Below are 13,212 nucleotides of genomic sequence, written 5' to 3'. Positions count from 1 at the left end.
AATTGATGGAGATGGATGTGCAATCAATTTTGACTGAGGGGGTTGTCAGACCCCCAGTCATAACAGATTGGACATCTATCGCCGTCAATTGTAACAAACAGGGTTATACAGAAAAGCTTTCAAACACTGACAAATGACAATGGTCAGACTTAATTTTTTTTTTTAATAAAACAAAAAAGTGGTAACTTTACAAAATGCATTGACTTAACCTGAATTAGGTGTTAGGTTAAGCTTACAATGCCTGTGTAAAAAAAAATCTTAAATGTTAAATTGTGTAGAGAAGACCCTGATTCAAATGCTACTGGAATTAACTTAGTAATAAAGTGTTCTGTACTTGATATCCACTTGTAAAAATTTGGTGTTCAGACTAAACAAAATTCAATTGACTTAAAATAGAGTAAAATGGACTTATATATCCAGTTTACTTACATTGCAGAGTTTGACTTCACATTAATTGAGATCATTAAAAAACGTTGGGTTTTTGGCAATAACTAAACTCAAAAGTCAAAAATCAAGTGAAATAGTTTAAAAGTTCCGTTACTACATTTTCATGATGAAACCACCAAAGGCACTGTTAGATTTTAAAACTAGAAGTAACTCTGCAACGATTCTCCTAAGATGTTCTCCATCTCCTGAATGGTCTTCTGAACTTGCTTCTCCACCTCCTCACACTCATCTGGAAGACACAAAAAAATGAGCCACCTCTCCTCCCCATCAAATAATTTCTGAGGAGTCCTTCAGCTTGCTTGACTAACCTTCCATGAGTTCTGCCAAGAAGGGCACAGTCTCGGGAAGCAGCACCATATAATTCTCCTTCAGCTTGCCCGCCAGCTCAGTCAGGATCAACAGCGAGGAGAAGCGCACCTGCGGGAGGAGAAAAGAGGAAGGTGGGTTCAACATCCCGCCAAAGGCCGGAGATGTGAAAAAGTCGGCACCTTGGCGTCGGCACTTCTGCATTTGAGCAGGACGTTGTAATTGAAACTCTTCCACTGCGTGTCGTCAGCCAGTGCCACCGCAAATTGAGCCAAACAAGGGAGGAGGTGTTTGGTGACCCTCTGCTGGTATGCCTCGTCTCCTCCCAGCGTGTTTTCAAGCTGAAACACACATATGCCACAAAAGATATCTGTAAAAATGCATTAAATTATAGGGTGAATACATTTGGATTCATTTCACTCCTGGAAGATTATTCAATGAATAAAATAACTTCTATATTTTAGTCCCTTGACTGATTGAAAGATTAGTAAAGATGTAATTTATTTTCTTTAGGATTGTTTTTGTTTAGTTTCAAAGTCTTTTTTTGACTTAAATGAAAAAGACTCACCTGGTCGATGAGTGGCGCCATGAGGGCATCGGCCCGATCCTTGTTGAGAAATCGCTGGGTGTCGAACAAGCAGATTTTGAACAGGCAGTCCAGAATTAAGTTGATCAGAAGGTCACTCTTCTCATCGCCGCGCTTGGATTCAAAAAACGGTTCGTCTGAGGAACGCCAAAGAAGCCAGATGAGTATCATGAGAATTAAATTCAGTTATTTTGTTTAATTTCTGGAATTTCACCTGTCTTTGAAACGTTGATCTCGCACAGGATGTCCGCGAATGGCTTGACCAGATTCCCAGCAAAAAGCACAAAGAGACCTTTGAGGCGTTCGGCGATACGGTCGCAGAGTCGGTAGAAAGTCAGGAGACGATCTTTCTTGCCCGATTTACTCCAGTCCACCAGCTGCGGAAATTCACAAGGCAAAGGTCTTAACCAAACAATGACAAACAACTATTTATTTTTAAAATTAAGAAAGTTCACCTTGAAGAAAAGCGGCCTGAACGTGACTTCAGACAATTTCATGATCATAACCAGTAGACAGTCGATAGCCACGCCTTCGATCTGAGCCGTAGTCGACAGGTCGCCCTGGCAGAATTGGGCTCTAAAGTCCAAAGCGGTGAGGAAGAAGTCGGTCAGCTCTGATTGGTGGAAACTAAGCTGCTCTCGGTCCAAGTGGCCCAAGTGCTCTTTGAGGATGCTCAGTAGCCCTTCTAGCTGGCCCTGAATGGAAAACTCTCATCAGCAACATAGCGGGGCAACATTTCCATATTAAAAAGTGGACCAAAAACAGTGTTCTCTCTTTAAATACTATATTCATCTAGTTAAAAAGGGTGACTAACATGTGTGCGCATACTATGCTAAAAGCATAACAACACAATTTGATATGATCAAAAGACGTATAAGTTGACAGGTATGCCTTTTATTACCTGTTTATCCACCACTAAGACACCATAGCATCTGGTAAGGACAGGCAGAAGCACCCTGGGGGGCAATTTAATGGCCAGCGAGGTTCTGAGGGAGGTCAGACGCAGTGACAGCTGATTGACAGCCGACGAGGAAGACGAAGGATCCTGCAGGACTTGTGTCAGCCGGCACACCTGGAAGAAAATTGGTGTTATGCAGGGGTCTCACACACAATTATTTTGATAGTCAATGGTCATTCAGAGATGAAGAACTAAAATCATTTTTGCCTAATCGGCATCAAATACAGTCCTATTGTACAGTATTTGTGTTTGCATTATTTAAAAAGGGTAGAAAATATGTTTCAATGATGTAAAAAAAATTACATGTAAAATTTTGGTTTATCTTTCTCCAATATTTTTGTATTTCATATTAATTAGAACTCAATTAAATTGAAATTGTTCACATTTTCTTTTGAACCTATTAGTGGCAAATATGGTCATATTTTTCTAGACAAATGCAAAAACTTTCTATGTACTCAATTCATATTATTTTTCAAATTAGTCAATTGTTCATTTATTTTAATTTTACTGCATGTTAGACTTTTCACTTTTATTTTTATAGGGCCTCTACTCCATAAGTGTCTGATGAAATGGCGACAACACACCTGCAAGATGGTGTCTTGCAGGTAAGGACTAATGAAGTGTGTTAGCGTCTCGGCAATACGTTGCAAGGCGGTGACGGCACTCAGCAAATAAATCTCATTGGTCAGCAGATCCTTCCTATTAATCAGCACGTGCAGCACGGCTGGCATCAATCTGGAGAAAAAACATCATCAGTGCCAACCGACTTGGCGCCTTTTCACGCAACATGCGCAACAGACCTGGGCAACTGCGGGATGGCGAGAGCTTTAAGCGCGCCGACCACTTCGGCCACGCACAGCAGGGAGCTCCCCATCACGTTCTTCTCCTCGTTGGGCGACGTGACAATTTCCACCGCGCGCAGAAGGACGGGCAAGAAGGCCTCCCGGTGGGCGGCGCCAAAAAGGCGGCAGAGCAGCTTGAGGCTGTAAAGCGCCGTCTGCCTGTTGACCGCCTGTTCCGACGCCACGTCTATGTCCTCGCCTAGCGGCGTGCCCACGATGGCCAGGAGGTCGACAATGAGTTCTAAAAGTACCTTGACCTAAAAATGTAAACATGTGTTTTTGAATAAAATGTCCATTTGAACCACAACCAAAAAAGGAATACTTTCTCCAATGAAGTACCTGTTGCTCCGCCCACTGCGTCTTGTGTTGCAACTTGTTGTTGAGGAGCTCCATGGCTTTCCTTCTCACTGAAGGCAGCTTATTTCCCATCAGCCCCCTCATCACCGTGATGAAAGTGTCCGTGGGCAGCAATGCATTCACCTTGGTGAATAAACTCTTATTAATTACCACTCACCTTCAATGAGTGAAAGAAAAATCCACCCTAAAACTACCTTATCCAAGACTTCATAGGATTTATTCAACAGAACTCTCCAGAACTTTGCGGTGGGCTTGTCGGCATTTTCCTCCACACAGCGAGCCACGCAGTTAATGTAATGCAGGTTGTCCTCCAGCAACCTGGAAAAATATATATATATTTTTTTTTAAGAGAACATTTCAAGGGCAATTTCATGAGAATCAAACTCACTGTTGGTGCAACTGTTGGAGATACTCAGCCTGGACGTCATCATTGCCATCCTGCGTATCCACTACCTGCAAGAAAAAAAAGAAAAAGAAAAACATTAAACACTTGACTAATTAACCCTCTATAGAAAAAATGTCTATTACGGCAATTAAAAAAACTGTCAGTGGATTCCAGATTAAAATTCGATATTTCTTTAGTTATTCATCATAATTGCATTATATTTTGTGAAAATACACTGAAAAAAATTAAAGTTAAATTTAAACCATGAAATCTGCAGTACAAAAAGAACTACGACCACCGGGCCCATCAGCCCGAGACATTAAAAACACACCCAAAGAGCCTGAAGGTTGATGCTTATACTAGCCTAATCCAAACTCACCTTTTCAACAAACTTAGTCGAGGCAAGCAGCTGAACCATGAAGGACACAGATAGGAACTTGAAGTGTCTCAACTCTTTTCCACTGTGGGCCTCCACGTTAAAGATGACATCCTCCACTTTCTCCACTTCCTTCTTCTTCTTAGCAGCAGCACTGCGTCGGCTGGCGGCGGATTGGACCGCAACTGCCAGATTTAACAAATAAAGTCACAAACCAACATTCTAACAGGAGCCTCATCCTGGGCGTTTCCTCACCATCCTCTTTGTCGTCGGGCAGCTTCATGAGGAAGTTCAAGATGTTGATGAGAGCTGTGATTTGGTCGGCCACTTCAAACTGGCAACACACTTTGATCCAGAAGTCCATGTCTCGCTCCAGGACTGCTTCCTAAAAGGCAGGACAAAATCCTCATGACATCTTGATACAGAACACAAGACGTAGTCATGTTTCCTTACCTTCTCGCTATCGAAACTCGTTGCCTGCGTGCTGTGAAGCTTGAAAAGAAGGAGCATCGGGACCCAGAGGAATCGGGACGGGCCTAACGTGGTGACCAGTTGAGCCAGGATAGGAAGTCGCCTATGCTCGGGGACGTGTGGCAGCGCGTCGGTGAAAACGTGCACGATTTTCGTCACCGTCGCGTCCAAGCCTCTGTCCGATTTACCGTGTGCCTGCAAAAGTAGGATACAAACTGTCCTTGTATCCGAATCGGGAGAAACATTCCCAAGCGTGTGGTGAATTTTACCTTAATCAGAGCCGGGATGACCATTTGCACAGTCTTGTCGATGACTCGGAAGCTGTAAGCGTCATCCAGACGCATGATGTTGGCACCCATGAAGGTAAAGATGGGCATGATGTTGTGGAGAACTTTCTCCTGGAGTGCCAACACATAAAAAAGGAGGTCAGTCACTGTTTCGTATACTGGACCGCGCTCTACCTGTTACAGAAGCTCAAAATGACTCACAGGGAAGATGTTGGCGACAGTGCCCAGCAGCAACAGAGCGTGATGGTGTGTCTGAGGCACATCCGTGGCTCGAATACACTGGACCACCAGCTCCACACTGAACTTGTCTTCATCCAGCACCTCTACACATATTTACAAACAAAGCAACAATTTGAGATACAAGGATTTCAGCTTTGGCTGGTTAACTTCTAGATTAAACCCTTAAACTCTCAGGATACCTATTAAGATCATTGTCTTGGGGACAGAAACAGTACAGCATTCCAAATTAATCCTGGCTCACTCACCTGACCCAGAAAGGTTCCCCTCGGGTGCCAGTTTGTTACAGACATTAAGCAGGCAACTAAGAAGAAGCTGCTTGGTGTACTCCATGTTGGCCTTTTCGACAGAAGACGCCTCCAGGCTCCTGACAAACAAAAGCCATGGACAGGATGAGGCGCTGCCATCATTGGCACAGTCCCCCCCCCTCGACGTCTTCCTAGCGTTACCTGTCCAGCAGTGAGAACAAAACCGGCACCAACGTCTGTGCTCGCTTCAACTTCTTCTTGTGCTGCAGCAACTCCAGGATGAGCGTGACTCTCTGCCAAGATTCATCTGGCAAAACATCAACGCTCCCTTCGGCTTTTCTGAGGAAGACACAACAGCTTTTGTCACTTCCAGAGAAGACCAAAAACTACAAAACATGTTGATGTTATGTCTTAAAACTCTACTTTAGCATTTGACTTCTGCGAGTTTGCTGCACCGTCACCGCCACCTTGGCTTTGTCCGAAGGGGCCAGCTCATTGGCCACCAACTGACCATCCACTGCAATCTGGAGGAAGAATAGGTTTACTTGATATGATGTTCAACTATCACTTCAAAATAAAAAGGCAAGATGGTGCCCACTTACAACTTTAAAGGCATTTCCCACAGCACTGGCAACAATTGGATTACTGTTATCCAGCAGGACGTCAAACATGACAGTCAGCAGCTTCTGTTGGACCCTCTCATCTCCCAGAGCAGTGAAAAATGCCTTTGTGATCTGTGGAATGAGTTCAGAGACATGTAACACATGCTGGATAAGTATATATAGATATATCTTTTTTTTAAAAGCACAGACCTGTTCCATAGCAAGAATTTGGCAACTGGGGACACCCGGGAAAGCCATAGTGGAGGTCCCCATAGCCCGGACAAACAAGTCCAGGCAGTTTTGGTCGGTGGCCAACAGAGGAGCCGCCGCCTCGTCGTACTTGCTCAGGATCAGCTGCAATAAGCTGGCCTCATCCTGCAGCAAAGTGGGCGTGTCTGAGGAGTTGCAGAGCAGACGATCCAGCACGGGGAGGAGCGCGGATAGGACGGTCTGCGGAAAGAGAAATCGGCTATGAGTCGTCCACCGAGTGGAAAACGTCGGGGTGTCCGGCGCACCTGTCCGTTGAAGTGGCTCAACACCCGCAGCAGAGCACAGGCGGTGTACGAAGGGCAGCAAGGCACCGGGACGGTCAGCAGTAGCTTGTGCATGTTCCTTTTAAATGCCTTGCTCGCCACATGGAGTCCACCCAGAGCCTGCAGATCGAGAGCCATGTTGAAATAAGACACATAAAGACAAATATCTTCAAAAGTAAGAAGGTTTCCTGACCGTGCTCAGGTAAGACGGGTCAGCGATAATCTCCTCTGGGGTACATAGAAGTTTCTGCATGATTAGTTGGAAGGGACTAATGCTGGTGGCCGATAGGCTCTGCATAACATTGAGGGCCGCTCTTCGGATCTCCCGAATTGGTGAAGCCAGGCAGCATATCAAGGATGGAACCACTGAAGAAAAATCAAAAGGATGCAGTGATTAACATGAAATCTTTGCTTAAGAGAAGATCAGAATCAGGTAAAAAGAAAGAAAGAAAAAAAATGGGGATTTTAAAATACATTTCTTTTTTAGTATTAATACTGAAATTATATACAGTTAAATGTCAGGAATTTGACCTTAAGTTAATGGATGGGGGCACTCTAAGTCACAACCTCTGCCTAGTTTTGAAACTAAGAGATGCAATAGAATGTTGATACTCATTGATTAGCAACAGCAAAATAATGTTCTCAAGACTTATATTTTTCTTTCAAAGTGGTGAAATGAATAATAAATGCTCACATTTTCATGTATTTTTACTTTTAAATTCTGAGTATGGCTTTCAAGGAATATTGTTTGAAAATATGAATTGTTTATGGTTCCTGACCCATGTTATCTTGAAGACAAACATAGTTGTGATTTAAAAAACAAAGAAAAAAAAACATAACAACAACATGCACACAAAAACAAATTGAAAGTGATTCCTCATTTACCAGGTGACTCAGCTCCAGCAAGCTTTTCCAAGGCCTGACAAGGCTGGGCGGCCAACACAGCTCCGCCCACATAGAGAGCCTGACTCTGCAGGACTACGTCAACCTTAAAGCCCAGCTGCTCCTCATAGTTACAGCTATACCCCCATGTCATAGATAGGAACTTGAAGAGTGTCGTCACATCGCCAAGGTGAACCTAAGATTTGAAAAATAATCAATTAATAAAAGGAGGTTATGATGTCAAATGTGTCAAAAGTCAAAAACCTTGACGAGAAGCTTCATGAGCTCTCGGAAACTGGTAGCCGTCGGCCCTTCGTCTGAGCCGTCGATGACGATGGCTAATAAGCGAGAGAGGAGCCCCAGGTAGCAGCAGGTGTTGCTATCCAACCTTTCTGGGTTCCACCACACGGCGTCTGAAGAAAAAAAAGCCACGGTTGCAGTCGCAGGAAAGCTCTGATATCATTGAAAGCTCAGTCTACCTTTAAAGGAGTTGTCGGTACACCTGAGAGAGGTGATGAAGTCCTTGAGGAACCAAATCAGCACCTGGTCGTACTGCCGTTTTTGCTTCCCTGTCGGTTCTTGATCAGACTTGCTCAGGTACGAGGTTAGAGCCTCGCTGAAGGACGAGGGGATTACGGAAAGCAAGGTACCCTGGGAAACAAGTTGCATCTTGAGGGTAAGCCAAATAGTCACACTAAAAAATTGACTGTGACTTGCAGTAGTTAACATGGTTATGATAGTGAAAAACTGTCAGACACAAGACTCACCTGCTCATGGCGGGCTTTGACGGCTTCCAGCAACGGAGGCTCCAAAATAGAGAATACCTGCTGGGCGGTGAAGAGATGCTCAGTTTCGCCCAGCTGCTCCAGGCCCATCAACAGGGTCTCCGTCACCACCATGAAGAAGGTGGCGCCCCTGATGCCGTGGCTGCGCTGTTGCTCTCCCAAAAGACGCAATTTCTCCATCTGACGGGCAAAATTCCGAAAGTCAATTCTCTTTGTACAAGTAAATCAACACAAATAACACTTCAGTCTATGTGGAAAATGTTTTTAGATTTGGAATGTTTGCTATGATATTTTGGCAGGTTGATGGTTTAATTCTGGGAAAAAATGTATGTACCCAAGCTGAATTTTCATGGGAAAAAAAAATAATATTAAATTTTGAATATAAGAAACATTCCGACGACTTACAGCATCACACTTGGGCAAGTGTTCCATGTCTGTCAAGTTCTTCTTAAACGTAATGACCAATTTCTGATTGGCCAAACCGACCAGGTCGTCGTCATCATTCCTCAACTTCATCACTTCGTCCAGTTCTGTGTAGACAGAGAAAAATCTTTGAAGCTCTGAAAATCCTTGCTGAAATTGTGTTGGCTACCTTCTTTCCAAGTTAGAGTGAGCGGATGTCGGGTGAAGAGGTCGCAGCGGGAGATTCCGCATGCCAGTTGAAGTTGTGGGGATTCAAGATGAGTGGTAGTAATGGCCAGGAAAGGCAGTAGACCCCAGATGATCTTGTCCACCTGCTCGGCAGTCCAGTTTTCAAAGCGGCTAGAAGTTAATACGTCTGTGGTTCGCGTTAAAACTGGCAACCTGGCGGAAAGAGCACATACTTTCATTTGACACATACATTCAAGTCAAGATAAATGCAAACTAAAAAATAAACAGTAGTTCATACCAGAGGACAGCTTCGGGTTGATCGATTTTGTACAGCAGTGACAATAAACCAGACACGAGAGCCTCGGAGTCTGGGATGGAAAATAAGATCTGGAAAACAACAATTTCCAACACTCAATAAATATTATTTATCTTTTAGAGATGTACAATTAGACATTGACCTCCAAGATATCAAGTGTGGCATGGACAACATCCGGAACGTCATCCTTCAAACACTCGATGAAAGCGTCCTTCTGGAAGTCGTGGTCTAAACTCTCAAGCTGCAGAACAAAAAGTCCAAATTAAGACAGATGGGAGATGAAGATTAAAAAACCTGTGAGACCACCAGCCATACCTGCCCGGCAACCACGATGCCCTTCAGCTGCTTTAGAGCAGAGATTCGAAGCGACGGCTGTGGGTGTTTCAGACAGAGCAGCAGCGACGTGTCCGAATCTCCCACAATCTGATGACCAAATTAGACACTCACCTCAGTCAATTTTATTGAAACACTCTTTTAATCATACTACCTGGAATTTTCCACTGCTGATGGAGAGAGAAAGGAAATGGTGGAAGAGTCGCTTCTGATCCGAGTCGGAGAGGTCCGTAACGTGGCCTGTAAGGACGCTGTCAAGAGCACTGCAGTACCTGAGTGACACCAAGCAGAAATTTGAGTGGCTTTAGCTACGAGAAAAAAAATCAAGATGTAAATGTGCAAATTAAAAAAAAAATAGCATTAGTGGAACACATCAGAGCAGACCTTCAAAACTAAATAGTTGCTTTGTTAGTAAAATTGGCAGAAATGTCACTCACTTTGACTCAAAAAGTCGAACGAGTGGCTGCAAGCGCTGGTTTAAGGTCAAGATATTCTCATCAGAAAGCTCCTCCTGACTCATGTAGTCATCCAACAGCAAACTACAGCAGCAAAACAGATCAATTCATCACAATAAAAATTTAAAAAAAAACATTTGACCCTATACTGGGTAGTACAAAGGTAGCAGTTGATAAAAAATATAAAAACATATTAACCGAGCCACGTTTCCATCCAAGCCATTAGTAAGAGGGACCAACTCCAAGAGCGCTTCCAGCACATGTGCATCATCTGTCCAAAACACAAAACAAGCTTTAGACTACTCAAACCTTTGACTCTGTCCCAAATTATTATTATCATTTTTTTTAAATCCGCACCTGATTCTGCAAATACTTTGTGGACAAGGTGTGGCAGCAGATAGAGCAAAAGAGGGCTCACATCATGGGTGACTGCCATTAACTGTAGTGTTGATGCCAATGCGGGCATGGCACAAACATGCCTACAGAATCTGAGCACACATACTTTTTGTTGAGCATCCCTTTTTTTGTCTAGGTAGCAAAATCCCTATGCAGAACCTACCTTGAGCCACCCGAGTCCTCTTTTTGGCGCTGCAGTAAGACAATAAGGCACCCCAGGCCCTCTTTGGCTAAGACGGGCTCTTTGATGACAGACTTGCTAAGGCGCACAGCCAGTGTGTCAACCAGACTGGCATTCATCACCACTTTTACTGCCATCTGACAAACAATCATGTATGTCGCTGCCTTGTAGTCAGCAAGTTCCGACTTCAGGCCCTGAAATGTGACAAGAAATTAAATAATTTTCAAGCGTGTGGCTTTGCAAACTTCTTTAAAATATTGTATTTTCCGGACTGCGACTAATACACAAGTGAGTCTTGGGGTTATTTTGTTTTTTTTGACACCCTGTTATGTTTTTCAACACTAATGCCTATTAGATACTTTAACATATGTTTGTCTTTCTTTTCGGATTACATAAAACAAGTTGCCCTCCCAAAAAAGGCAACTTATTGTAAAATTAAAAGGATATGTGAAGGCTACTGTCATTATTGTTACAGCTTGGAAAATAGGTGAACTAAGTCACATATATCAATCAAATAGGTTGACAATTTCTGTTTTTGCTCTAATTAGTTTTTAAATTTACATGGCCTTCTGATGCAACTCACCTATTTAACACAGGTATGCCCTAGTTATGACATATATATACATATATATATACATATACATATACATATACATATATATATATATATATATATATATATATATATATATATATACATATATATATATATATATATATATATATATATATATATATATTTATATATATATATACATATATATATATATATATATATATTTACATATATATATATATATATATATATATATATATATATATATATATATATATATATATATATATATATATATATATATATATATATATATATATATATATATATATATATATATATATATATATATATATATATATATATATATATATATATATATATATATATATATATATATATATATATATATATATAGGTGTAAAATGACTTGTATACAATGCAAAGCAAGAACAAACCTTACCATTTGAACATATGGCAGCAATTTGGCAACGATGCTCTCAGAAACTTTGTCAACGGCATCTAAAGCAGCCACAATGGTGGAGGCGTAGAAGGAAAAGATCACTCGGAGCTGGGAGAAACTCTGAGAATGTCCGGAATAAGCCTGCGAGAAATTGAAATTTTTAATGAAGGCATTGAGGATTCAAACTGACATTTTTGCAGTATGTTCTACCTCAATGGCATTGGTGACTATGTTGCAGATGAAGTCCATGAAGCTCATGTCCGAGTAGCAGTGTGTGACTAGAGTGCTTTTAGCCAGCGGAACGCCTGGTTTCTGGTCAACAAATAATGTAAAAAGCTTTTTAAAAACCTGCTGTGTAGGGGGAGCATTTTTTTTTTCCTTCAGTGGACGTCACGTTTCACCTGCAGGCACTCCAACCAATTCCAGCGATGTGTGGGCTCCTTGATTTTAAGGAGCTGCACCACTCTGACAAACGTATTGGTGTTGTGGTAAGGCAACACACAAGCCAGCAGGCTGTCCATGTTGTAGAGCTGAATGTGGAAGCTGCACACACAAAAATAACATCAGATCTCTATAAATCTCCTTTAGATAGAACTATAGCAAAAATTCCTACCGGTGCACCAGCCACTCGATGCACTTGTGTGCAGGCTTGAGGAGGAAATACGGTGAGAGGCGCGCCAGGAACAAGGAGATGTCAGCATCCAGTTTCTTGTTGACGTCCTTGGACTGGACGCTACGTTCCATCGTGAGGGACGCGCTACTGAACAGGGAGTCTTGGAACGGCTGGAAGGCCGGTTCGATTCCCAGTAGCTCTTCCAGACCCGTGCAGCCTGCAGAATGGGCGGTAATATTAAACAATAACAGAGGAAAGAGACTAATGGGAGATGAAAATCTGGACTGAAAAGCTTACCAAGAGCATAAAAGGTGCTTCTATCAAGGGTAGCCGCCTCTTTAGGGTCAAAGAGAAGTGAAACAACCTCTTTGCGTGATAGTAAATTGGGGTCATTCTGAGGAAGGGCCAGCCGCTTAAGCTGGTGGGCTAAGGACGTCATGGTGGTACCGCGATCTAAAACACAACAATTATTAAACGATCATTTATAAATAACGAGTTTCCGATGCATCACATAGAAATCAGGAAATGCACTCATGTCGATTTAGTATTCATCACCGAAAAAAACAGATCGGAAGAGCATTTACACCAGAAAGTCGGATCATACATTTGTTATCAGAGAGTTGTAGTTTTATGTTTTCAGCAAAATCAATGGCATTTTAGCATCCACGAGGCTAATTTGAAGGGTAACATATCGGCACACAAAATGTTCATTTGTCGGAAGGCTTTTTAATATCTGAACTTCTTTTGATGTCATAATAATTTAGATTTAAACCTGATTTCTGGTCGTCCTGGGAACACACGTGCGATGAGGCGTACTCCTGTCGGACAGTAGTTCCGGTTCAGATCCGGGTAGAGATCGTCTACAAAGCGTATTTTTTTCTAAACCTCCAAGTTTTCATTTTTTTAAATGATAAAAACGAATGATAATACAAATGATCTGAAAATAAAACATTCAACCCCACTAACCCTTACCTTGTATTATTCATGCAGTTATCACGCCAACCAC

At 42.3% G+C, this 13,212-nt stretch overlaps 1 protein-coding gene across 2 annotated transcripts; it reads right to left on the bottom strand.

Annotated features, from left to right (window-relative positions):
* Positions 1-143: 143 nt before the first annotated feature.
* Positions 144-13,204, bottom strand: heatr1 (HEAT repeat containing 1). Of its 2 annotated transcripts, XM_077738988.1 has the most exons (45): positions 13,179-13,204; positions 12,979-13,066; positions 12,504-12,659; positions 12,207-12,423; positions 11,995-12,136; positions 11,804-11,905; positions 11,594-11,734; positions 10,557-10,768; positions 10,355-10,485; positions 10,196-10,268; positions 9,980-10,081; positions 9,697-9,814; positions 9,525-9,632; positions 9,352-9,450; positions 9,192-9,280; positions 8,895-9,106; positions 8,708-8,832; positions 8,285-8,482; positions 7,997-8,168; positions 7,782-7,930; positions 7,521-7,713; positions 6,829-7,001; positions 6,618-6,755; positions 6,313-6,552; positions 6,103-6,234; positions 5,924-6,024; positions 5,702-5,839; positions 5,501-5,619; positions 5,217-5,338; positions 4,998-5,126; positions 4,711-4,923; positions 4,513-4,642; positions 4,261-4,442; positions 3,885-3,949; positions 3,691-3,814; positions 3,479-3,619; positions 3,098-3,396; positions 2,882-3,032; positions 2,241-2,411; positions 1,795-2,034; positions 1,554-1,716; positions 1,322-1,476; positions 936-1,094; positions 756-864; positions 144-676 (listed from the first exon to the last, which is right to left on the bottom strand). In XM_077738988.1, the coding sequence occupies exons 3-45, from the start codon at positions 12,643-12,645 to the stop codon at positions 588-590; spliced, it is 6,408 nt and encodes a 2,135-aa protein (XP_077595114.1). In that variant the 5' UTR covers positions 12,646-12,659; positions 12,979-13,066; positions 13,179-13,204; the 3' UTR covers positions 144-587. The 2 variants fall into 2 exon arrangements, with proteins under 2 accessions (XP_077595114.1, XP_077595115.1); XM_077738989.1 differs by lacking the exon at positions 13,179-13,204 and having other exon boundaries at positions 12,979-13,168.
* Positions 13,205-13,212: the final 8 nt, after the last annotated feature.

This window comes from Stigmatopora nigra, chromosome 18 (assembly GCF_051989575.1).
Source record: "Stigmatopora nigra isolate UIUO_SnigA chromosome 18, RoL_Snig_1.1, whole genome shotgun sequence".
NCBI lineage: Eukaryota > Metazoa > Chordata > Actinopteri > Syngnathiformes > Syngnathidae > Stigmatopora > Stigmatopora nigra.
Note: the sequence above shows the minus strand (reverse complement) of the source record. Positions and strands in the feature narration are given on the sequence as shown.